The 11,292-nt window shown below is 44.2% G+C and overlaps 1 protein-coding gene across 1 annotated transcript in view; it reads left to right on the top strand.

The window, feature by feature from the left end:
• The window catches only part of LOC102851544 (chromosome unknown open reading frame, human C19orf59), a 9,612-nt gene extending 2,553 nt beyond the window's left edge, over window positions 1–7,059 (top strand). Inside the window, exons 3-8 of the mRNA XM_006902672.1 lie at window positions 1,559–1,658; window positions 1,972–2,061; window positions 6,125–6,262; window positions 6,441–6,491; window positions 6,581–6,688; window positions 6,929–7,059. Of these exons, the coding sequence (XP_006902734.1) occupies window positions 1,559–1,658; window positions 1,972–2,061; window positions 6,125–6,262; window positions 6,441–6,491; window positions 6,581–6,688; window positions 6,929–7,059 (618 nt within the window). The remainder of the gene's footprint in view (window positions 1–1,558; window positions 1,659–1,971; window positions 2,062–6,124; window positions 6,263–6,440; window positions 6,492–6,580; window positions 6,689–6,928) is intronic.
• Window positions 7,060–11,292: the final 4,233 nt, after the last annotated feature.

The following is an 11,292-nucleotide window of genomic DNA, read 5'->3' as shown; positions in this document are numbered from 1 at the left end:
GACTCGATGGCACATAACAACAACATGTTGTACTTGACTTGATGGCACTGAATAACAATAATAATAAGTCAATCAGTTAAAAAGGGAGTTTCTGTCAGCTGTGTTCTGCCTCTAGACTATAAACAGAGATTTTTCAGCTCTCTCTCTCACACACAGACACACGGATGCCATATGGGGATCATTTATGAGCTAAGGAACTAAGGAACACCCAAGGTGGATGACAGGAGCTAAGACCCTGATTTTGTACTTTTGGCCTCCAGAGCTGTGATAAAATAAATTTCTTTCCTTTAAAACCACTCTTCAGAAAATAAAAGATATGTTTCATTGGGAAAAATCTGCTGAAAAAAGGGACTTCTTTAAAGTGCTAAAGAGCAAAGATATCAGTTTAAAGACTAAGGTGTGCCTGACTTAAGCCATAGTCTTTTCATTTGCTTTTTGTGGATCTGAAAGTTAATGTTATACGAACTGTTGTGCAAAGGACAGTGAGTAATGAAGACTAAAGAAAAATTGATGCCTTTGAATGGTGGTGTTGGATATTGAGTATCTTGTGAACTGCCAAAGGAACAAACCAATCAGTCTTGGAGGAAGTACTACCAGGGAGCGAGATAGAGGCGAGGATGGTGGAAGATCGTCTCACATACTTTAGGTATGTTGTCAGAAGGGGCCAATCCTTGGAAAAGCATGTCATGCTGGGAAAGGTGAAGGGTTAGTGAAGGAGAGCAAGTTGGACTGACACGGTCACCGGAGCAGTGGTGGGGACCATGTTGGAGATCATGGAGACGGAGCTGGATAGAACAAGGTTCCGATCTGCTGTTCATAGGGTTGTGATGCAGCATAGTTCACTGGGCAGCACCTAACAACAATAACAACTTCCTTGGGGTATTTGTGTGAAGGCAGGACTAAGACAGGAAGATACTGAGAGAGTGCACACGTGTGGATGACAGAGAGTGCGCAATTTGAGAGATTAGCAGTCTGTGGTCCCCAGAGCAGGGCTTCCCTTTAGCTGCACCTCCAGGGCTTGCAAAGCAAGTGATGGGAAGTGGGTCTGACCTCAGGCCCAGATGGTGGTGTAGGTTCCCAGTGGTTAGGTCTTTTGCTTCATTTCCGCCTCTTCTTTCAAAAAAGCCTTGGAGAAATAGAATCTGTTAGGGGTAGAGCTGAGGGGAGGGGCTGGAGAGGGAAAGACATCTGGGGGTCTCCTAAAATTTTGCATTTAACCTAACAGGTGAGGTGCCACAGTTTCTTTCCTGGAACTGAGAGGAGAGAGCAGGATGAATTCCACTCCACTGATGGACAGACAGACACACACAGAGAAGTGTCCTTCCTGTTAACTTCTTGTCTGTCCTTGTCTATCTCTGAGTCTGGGAGATTCTACCCCTGGCCTCTCCAAAGCTCCAGACCCCTAAGGACTCATGACTTGGGGAAAGTGAAGATATTCCAGGTAAGAGAGTTGTGGAACCTCGAGGAGAAGCAGCTAAGGGCTCTTTCCTTCCTCCTACCTCAGGATTTCCTCATCTTTCCTGACACCTTCCGGTGGGTGGGGATGTCTTGGTGACAGGGGACCAGGGAGGCCGAGGAAATCTACATGAACGAGAAGGCAAAGATGCAGGCAGCAACCTTCAAAGACAAGAAAAAGGGGATCCAAGCCAAAAACAAAGGTACAGATCTTTGGGGTGCGGTATGAAGAGGTTGAGGAGGTAAGGGTGATATGGAAGAGGGAAGGGCCTGTAAGGGGTTCCTGAGGCTGGCTTTCCTTTATGTCTAAGATGTGTGTGTGTGTACGCATATGTGTACAAATCCCACTCCCCCCACCTCGCTTAATTGAGAAGTAGACCTTAATCATTCAGATCTTATCTTTTACTCTCAGAAATATGTTGAGTGAAAAAGTCCAGTGAAGCAAGATTTCTGAGCCCCTCCCTGCAAAGCTCCTGGGCAAGTTCAACAATCCTTCCTACCAACCCAACCCCACAGGTACAGATGACCCTGAATATGAGAATATCAACTTGACCTTCAGAAACCAGGACCAACCAAAGAGTGGCCATTCATCATTCCAGAGTCAGGGTGAGCAGAGGTCTACCTTCCCACCTCCTACACGTTTGGAAGGGTTCCCAGGGAAGAGGGGCTGCAAGAAGAAGTTGAGGGGAATTGGTGTGAATGTGGTGGTGTCCATGATGGTGACAGTACAGTAACGTGGTGGGGGCTAGCTTTGCAAGTGATGATGGTGATGAGATTTCCGGACTTTGGATTATGGTGCTGTTGATAGTGTTAGGGGAAGTGTTGGTGGAGTGTGGGTGAAGATTTGGGTGATGGTGCTATTGAAAGTGCTGCTGGAAGTGTTGGTGGAACGTGGGTGAAGGCTGGGGCTTTGTTACTGTTGATAGTGTTAGGGGAAGTGTTGGTGGAGTGTGGGTGAAGGTTTGATTGATAGTGCTGTTGATAATGTTAGGGGAAGTGTTGGTGGTGTGTGTATAAAGATTTGGGTGATGGTACTATTGAAAGTGCTGCTGGAAGTGTTGGTGGAGTGTGGGTGAAGATTTGGGTGATGGTGCTGTTGATAGTGTTAGTGAAAGTGTTGCCTGCTGGTGTGGGTGAAGTTTAGGCGATGGTGCTATTGATAGTGCTGTTAATAGTTTTCATGATGGTGAAGTGAAAGGTTTGGGTAATAGTGCTCTCAGTAGTGATGAATGAAGTGTTGGTGATGGTGTGGGTGAAAGTCCAGTTGACAGTGTTAGGGGAAGTGTTGGTGATGTGGGGGTGAAAGTTTGGGTGATGGTACTCTCCAGAGTGTCGGTGATGGTGTGAATGAAGGTTTGGTTGATGGTGCTATTGATAGTGTTAGTGGAAGTCTTGGTGATGGTGTGAATGAAGGTTTGGTTGATGGTGCTATTGATAGTGTTAGTGGAAGTCTTGGTGGTGGTGTGGGTGAAGTTGAGGTGATGGTGCTATTGATCGTGTTCATGATGATGAGGTTGTAGTTTCGGGCGATAGTGCTGTTTATAGTGTTGGCCAAAGTGTTGGTGATGATGTGTGTGAAGGTGTTGGAACATAGGTAGCAATGTGGCTGACCGAGAAGGAATAGGAGACAGAGCTGTTGACAGAGCTGATGAGGTTTGCTGATAGTGACACTGTTGGAAACCATGGACACTGGTGTTTGTAAGTGTTGGTGATAAAACTGCTTGATGTGGGGGCTGGTGACAGTTGCGCTGATGCTGGTGAGTGTTGTTGATGTGGATGGTGCCTCAGGCCCCTAGTTGTCATATATAAACACCATGAGTGAGTAGGCTTACAGAACAGAAACTTATTTTCTCAGTTTTGGACACTGAAGGTCCAAATCAAGTTCTAGACATCAGATTCCTTCTCTAAGCCTCTCTTAGTTCTGGTGTCTGCTAGGGGCCCTTGGTACCCTTTGCTTCCAGACGATCCTGAAGATATCTTCCTTCTTTTGTGTGCATACATGTGTCTCTGTGTCTATTCTCTCTCTCTCTCTATCTATCTATATATATATTCCCCTTAAGTTGCTATAATTAAGGATGCTTTAGGCAGAATATTAAATGATACAGAAAGTATTAAAAGAAGATGGGTAGTGCAACAATGAATGAAAACCCAAAATCTCTGTAAATGTTCATTAAAATTAATAAAATTTAATAATTAAAAAAAGAAGATGGAAAGAGTATACTGAGTCACTGTATCAAAAGAAATTGGCAGACACAGAAGAATTTCATGAAACAACATATGAGCAAGAGCCTATGGTGATGAAGGAAGAAGTTCAAGCTGCTTTGAAGGAATTAGCAAAAAATAAAGCCCCAGGGATAGATGATATACCAATTGACATATTTCAACCAACAGATGCTGCCCTGGATGTGCTCATCAAGTTGTACTAAGAAATCTGGAGAATAACCACTTGGCCAACTGATTGGAAGAGATCTATATTTGTTCCCATTCCAAAGAAAGGTGACCCAACAGAGTGTGGAAACTATAGAACAATATCAATGATATCACATGCAAGCAAGATTCTGCCGAAGAATATCCAAAACTGACTGGAACAGCACATCAGCAGAGAACTGCCAGAAGTCCAGGCTGGGTTTAGAAAGGGTCATGGTACTAGGGATATTGTAGGTTATGTTAGGTGGATCTTAGCTGAAAGCAGGGAATACCAGAGGAATGTCTATCTGTGTTTCATTGATTATGCAAAGGTGTTTGTGTGGATCATAGCAAACTGTGTATGACTCTGAGAAGAAAGGAAATCTCATAACACTTGATCATGCTAATATGAAACCTATACTTGAAACAAGAGGCAGTCATCAGAACAGAGCAAGGAAACACCACATGGTTCAAAATTGGGAAGGGTATATGTCAAGGATGTATCCTATCTCCATACCTTTCCAACCTGTATGCAGAACAGATTATCTGGGAGGAGAAATGTGGGGTCAGAATTGGTGGAAGATCTATCAGCAATCTGCGTTATGCAGATGATACAGCCCTGCTTGCTGAAACTGAGGAGGACCTGAAGTGCTTGCTGCAGAGGGTCAAGGATCACAGCCTTCAATATGGATAAAGCCTCAATATCAAGAAAACAAAGATTCTCACCACTGGGCCAATTGGCAGTATTAAGATGGATGGTGAAGAGATTGAGATTGTTGACAGCTTTAGTTTGCTTGGCTCCACAGTCAACACTCTTGGCACCAGCAGCCAGGAAATTAAGAGACATATTGCTATGGGAAAGTCTGCTGTTAGGGACCTCGCCAGGGTACTGAAGAGCAATGGTGTCACTCTGGAGACTAAAGTGTGCCTAATACAGGCCATGGTCTTTGCAATCATTTGCTATGCATCAGAGAGCTGACAATGAGGATAGAATAGATAGGGAGGATAGAAGGAGAATTGATGGCTTTGAGCTGTGGTGTTGGAGAAGAGTATTAAATGTACCACAGACTGCTAAGAAAAAGAACAGTTTCATCCTGGAGAAGGTTAAACCAGGCTACTCCTTAGAGATAAGGATTCTGAGGCTTTGTCTGACATACTTTGGACATGTTGCAAGGAGGGACTGGTCCTTGAAGAGGGATGTCATGCTTGGGAAGGTGATGGGATAGCACAGGAGGGGAAGGCTCTCTATGAGGTGGATTGATTCAGTGACTGGGGTAATCAGGTAGGTGTGTCTGAGACAAGGAGATCAAGGTTGGCAAAGGATAGAGCAGGGGTTAGGGCTGTTGTACATTGGGTCGCTATGAGTCGCAAGCAACTCAACGGCACATAACAACTATATATACATATATATATATTTAACCATATATATATATATATATATTTCACCATATATATAACAAATATATATTTCGCCATATATATAACAAATATATATATCACCATATATATAACAAATATATATATCACCATATATAACAAATATATATAACTATATACAACTACATATAACTACATAAATTTATATATATATATATATATATGAAACTATATATAAGATTATGTAACTATAACGCCATAACTGTAAGTATCTCTATCTTTATATCCTCAGAAGCAATTAGATCTAGGTCTTGTCCTGCATTGGTGTGTCTTCAAAAAATTGAATTGATCATATTGGCATTGCATTATGGAATGGGATGCCATTGCATTAGATTTCATTATGGGATACCTCTACCAGTATATTTGTAGGTTGTTGTTGATTGCCTTCGAGTTGAGCATGACTCATAGCGACCCTATGAACAAATGGTCTGAATCAGCCCTTCCACAATTCTCGACATTTACCAAAGTTTCTGGAGTCATATTGTTTAGGAATTGGATGCCACTCCTGCTTCCAAATTTGTAGGTATAGGCATTGAGTTTCCAACATTTAATTTTGAGGAGGACACAAATTAATCCGCAGCACATGGTAAGGGGTTTGATGGTGACAGTGTTAGGGACAATTGCTGAGGGTGCTGGTGAGAATGTATGTTGGTGGTAGCAGTAGTCATGGCAATGAAGAAAACTTTCTTGATAATGGCAGCCTCTTGTATCGGCAAAAAGGAGTGTAGGCGACAGAGCTGTTGATGGGGAGAGACAGTGTTGTTGATGGTTTGAGTGGTAGTGACCTGAAGCCCCAGAGGTCACCTGTCCTGGCTCTCTGGTCCAGTTCCAGCCCAATCCAGCCCACCTTCAGGACCTGCCCAGGTCCCACAATGGATGTACCGAGCCATTATGAGTCTATACATTCTCCTCGCCTTGACCTTCATCTTCTTCATCATTCTCTCAGCCGTACTCCTGGTGAAGAGTAAGTTGTATTTTGTTTCTTTCTTTTTCATGGAGGGGGGCCTGGGACAGTGGGGCACAATTTCTAGGAGCTGGGAGGGCCCAACGCTTCACCTGATTGCCCCTGCCCCCCACCTCCAGCTCAGTTCCCAGGAGGTACAGACTAGGATTGCATGGGTTTCTCTGTTCCTTCCTGACAGATTCTGAGATGTCGCAGGAGTTGAAAGACTTGAAAACGGAACTGCAGAACGGTGTGAGGCATACCTGGAGGGTTGAGGGGGTGTGGTGGGGTTCAGGGCCTCCTGAGAGAGTGGGTGTGACCCCTGTTCCATGCCCTCAGCGACAAGCTTGATGCTTGAGAACGAGAGACTTTCTCAGCATAAACTCAGACAGACAGTTACCAGCAACATCCAGACTTTGAGCCCTAAACTGGACAGACTGCAAGCAGGTACTTTGGAAGATCTTGTCTTCATTTGGCGAGTTTGTGTCAACGTGAAGCACGAGGCTTAGGTGTTGGGATTGGAAGGGGCAGGCAGGGTCTCCAGTCTCTCAAAACTCTGAGATATTGGTGTAACTTCTGCTGAGAACTCCAAGGACATGAGGGTCTGTAGCATCTCAGACTGGAGATCAGGAAGGAAAGAGATTACAATGCAAGTGAGGACTTTCTCCTGTTCCCCTCCCCCTTTAGCTGTGAGCAACAATATCAAGGAGAACGTTTCAAAGTTGGACAGCAGATTGGGCACGATTTTGGCGGAGCTGGCAAAGAAGCCAAATACACGTGAGTTTGGATTGGAGGAGAAGGGTGAACGAAGCCTCTGATCTGGCCCCAACTTCTCTTTCAGATATAGGGGTCTTTTTCAGTGCTACTACTGCAGCATCCACGTTCTGTGGTTGTTATTAGGTGCTGTTGAGAGGACTCCAACTTATCGTGACCAACAGATCTGGCCCTTGCTTTACCCTGCACCATCCTTACAATCTCTGCCATCCTCAAGCCATTATTGCAGTCATGTGTGGACCTCCCCTTGAGGGTCTTCCTCTCTTTCGCTGACCTCCTACTTAGCATAGCATATGATGTCTTTTCCCAGGGGCATGGATGTCAGTTTAAAGACTAAGGTGCGCCTGACCCTGGTCAGGCTCTTTTCAAACTTGTTATGCATCTGAGAGCTGGAGAATAAAGAAGGATGATAGAAGAATTGGTGCACAGGCACTGTGGTGTTGGAGAAGAGTACCATGAACTGCCAAAAGAACAAACACAGTCTGTCTTGAGGCTCTGTCTTGGAGAAGATGCGGCCAGAGTGTTCCTTAGAGGCAGGGATGGTGATGTTTCATCTCACATACTTTGGCCATGTTGTTTGGAGGGGATCCTCTTTGGAAAAGGGCAGGGTCAGTGAAAGAGAAGACCCGTGTGAGGATTGACAGAGTGATAGCAGCTCAGGTATGTCACAGATGATGACAGTGGCACAGGATCGGACAGGGTTCACAACTGTGACAGCGCCTACCAACAATAGTGCCTCCTGGGGAAGTTCTGGTGACTTAGTGGTGAGGAATTATGCTGCCGAACCAAAGGCAGGTGGTTGAATCCACTACCTTCTCTGTGGGAGAAAGATGGGTAATCTCCCATACGATTTACAGCCTCTGAAAAGCCACTGCAGGGCCAACTGAGAATTGGTTCCTTCTTAATGGAACATAACAAGTGTCTCCTGAGGGAGGCTAGCCTAGTGGGTAAGAAATTGTGCTGCCATTCCAAAGACAGGCAGTTCAAATCCACTATCTATTCTGAAGGAGAAAAATGGCAATCTCCTCCTTTGAGACTTACAGCCTCTGAAAACCCACTGGAGGGTCAGCTGTGACTATGTAACTGAGTTTTTTTGAGAGTGGTTCTGATTTGAGGTCACCAGCTGCTCCACGAGAGGGTGGGCAATCTCCTCCCATGCAATTAACTTCCTCTGAAAGCCTGCTGGAGGGTCAGCTATGGGTCTGGTCTAATTCTACAGTACACAACAACAACAACTTGACAATATGCCTGAAGCATGTGAGACGGAGGTCCACTACTCTTGCCTGCAAGAAGCACCCTGGGTGCACTTCTGTGATAGATTGGTTTGTTCTCCTGGCAGTGCATGGAATACTCAGTACTTTTCAGCACCACTTCAATTCAAAGGCATCAATTCTTCCTTGGTCTTCTTATTCATTATCCATCTTTCACACGCATAGGAATTTACGGAAGATACCCTGACTCCCTTCAGGCACACCTTAGCCTTTAAACCAACATCTTAGCTCTTTAACATTTTCCAGAGGTGCTTGGCAGCACCTTTGCTCAATGCAACACATCTTTTGATGTCTTGTCTGCTGCTATTGGAGGTGTTGACTGTGGATCAAAGTAACATTAAATCATGGACAACTTCATTCTTTTTCCATCTATCATGATGTTGCTTGTTGGTCGGTGAGGATTTTTGTGTTCTTGATGTTGAGATGTAATCCATATTGGAAGCTGCAGTCTTCGATCTTCAGTGAAGGCTTCAAGTTTTCTTTTTATGCAAGTAAGGTTGTATCATGTGCATAATGTAAGTTGTTAAATCTTCTCCCAATCATGATGTCACATTGTTCTTCAGAGTTGAACTTTTTGAATATTTTGTTCGGCATACAGATTGCCTAGGTATGCAGAAAGGATACGACCCTGACTCTCACCTTTCCTGATTTTAAACCACACAATGTCACAGTATTCAGTTTGAACAACTGCTTCTTAGACTATGTACAGATTTTGCAGCATAATTAAGTGCAATTCCCATTCTTCTCAGTGATATTCATAATTTAATATGATCCAGTCAACTGCCTTAGCATAGTTCTTAAAACACAAGCCAGCCAGCCAGCCAATTTACTCTGCTTACTTGTATATGTTTCTGTAGAAATTTTTTTAAATTTTTTTATTATTTTTGTGTGAGTGTACCGTCAAATCAGATCTGACTGGTACAGGAGGAGATTGTCCCTCCTTCCTCGGCAGAGCATCTGGTGGTGGATTTGAACCGTGCGCCTCTGGGATTATAGTTGCAGCTCCTTACCACTAGGCCACCAGAGCTCCCCTAGAAATGTTTTTAAAGCTGGAAATGTTAAAGCTCTGTCAACAGTCTTAAGGACAACTGAGATTATTAAGAGCCCTAAAAGTGGCTACATTTGGTTTTAATTAAAACAAACAAACAAACAAACAAACCACAAGCAAGCATCTGTTCAGCATCCTCTGCTCTCAGCCACGACCCACCTGTCACTGGCAATGATATCCTTCGTGACACATGCTCTTCTAACTTCACCTTGAATTTCTAGAAGTTCCGTGTTGGGTTTTCTTCCCTAGTAACAGGCAGTTCCAGGTTTTTTTCCAATAACTTTTAACAAGATTTTACTTGTGTGTGATATTTATGTCTCTTTAGATTATTTTCATATTCTGTTGGATAACCTTTTTAGTTTTGAAGGGTAACAACATGGATCTCTTCCAGCGAGCTGGCCAAGAAGTTGTCTTCTGAATTTCTTGGCATAGACTGGGTGAGCACATTCAGGGCTTCATGTTTTGCTGAAACACCTCATTTGTATTCAGTCAATTCTTAGAGCTTTAGAGTCTGCCAGTGCCTTCGGTGAGGCCCAGGATTCTTCCTTCAGGAGTATTGCACTTTGATCATGTGCCACTGTCTGAAGAGGTTCAGTGTCAGCTTTCCATCTTCTTTTGATGCTTCCTGCATCATTCAGCACTGTTCCTCACAGATTCTCCAGTATTGCATCTGTTGTTGTTATGTGCTGTCGAGTTGGCTGCAACTCATAGTGACTCTATGTACAACAGCCCTAAACTCTGCTCTGTCCTGTGCCAATCGCACTGTCTCCGACACACCCATCGCTATTACCCCAGTCACTGAATCAATCCACCTCATTGAGGGTCTTCCTCTCCTGTATCGTCCTTCCACCCTCCCAAGCATGATGTCCATCTCTAAAGACTGGTCCCTCCCAAAGTATGTCAGACGGAGCCTCAGAATCCTTGCCTCCAAGGATTGTATCTAAAGGCTTGAATTGATTTCTTTCAGCCTGAGAACTGCTGGCGAGTTCTTTCTCTGTAGTTTTCTAACCTCAGCTCTTTGCACATTTTATTGTCCAACTATCTTCTTGAGCTGCCCTTTGGATTCTTTCATTTAGCTCTCGTATGGCAACATTTATGCCTTTTCCTTTTGTTAAAGAGCACATTTCAGAGCCTCTTCTGACATCCTTTTTTTGGTTTGTTCTTCCTTTCCTGACTTTCCAACGACCTTTTGCTTTTTTCACATGTGATGTCCTCCCACAACTCAACTGGCGTTTGGGCATTAGTTTTGATGCACTGGATCTATTCTGAGATTTTTTTTTTTAATTTAGGTGGGATAAACTCTGGGTTTTATTTTGGCTCTCCTAGGGTGCATTTAATTGTCTTCACCTTCATTTGCACTCTAGCGCCTGCAAGTTAATAAGCAAGAGGAAGTGCAACCACAGCCCGAGGCTTAGAAGAAGGGGCTGCAGCTCCGATGAAGGTGAAGAAGGGGAGCTCCGATTTGATCTGAATCCGATTCTACAATTCACATACAGAAAATCACGTGTCCTGATGAATGTGCGTCCTGGATGTGTGTGCGTGTGTAAGCGTTTCGTGGAGGGTGGGTGTTGCAATGTGTCCTCTGGGGCTGGGGGTACTGTGACTGCATCACCAGGAGTGTGACGTGCACACTCATTTCATTGCTCACATGTCAAGCATGACGCGTCGTGAGTGGAAGCACGTCTAGGTGGGTGATAGAGTTAGTGTGAACCACAAAAATGTGCCACCGTGGCTACAGCATGGGCACTGGCAATGTGTTAAGAGTGCCTGTTTTTTTTTTTTATATGTGTACCGTCAAATTGGATCTGACTGGTACAGGAGGCGATTGTTCCTCCTTCTTCAGCAGAGCATCTGGTGGATTTGAACCGCACACCTCTGGGATTGCAGTGCAGTTTCCTGCCACTAGGCCACCAGAGCTCGCCGTTTGGGTTTTTTAAAATTAAGTATTTTTTATTTCA

This window comes from Elephantulus edwardii, unplaced genomic scaffold (genome assembly GCF_000299155.1).
Source record: "Elephantulus edwardii isolate Elephantulus edwardi_28Jun2011 unplaced genomic scaffold, EleEdw1.0 scaffold00438, whole genome shotgun sequence".
NCBI classification, from domain to species: Eukaryota; Metazoa; Chordata; class Mammalia; order Macroscelidea; family Macroscelididae; genus Elephantulus; species Elephantulus edwardii.
This window is presented reverse-complemented; position numbering and strand designations above follow the sequence as displayed.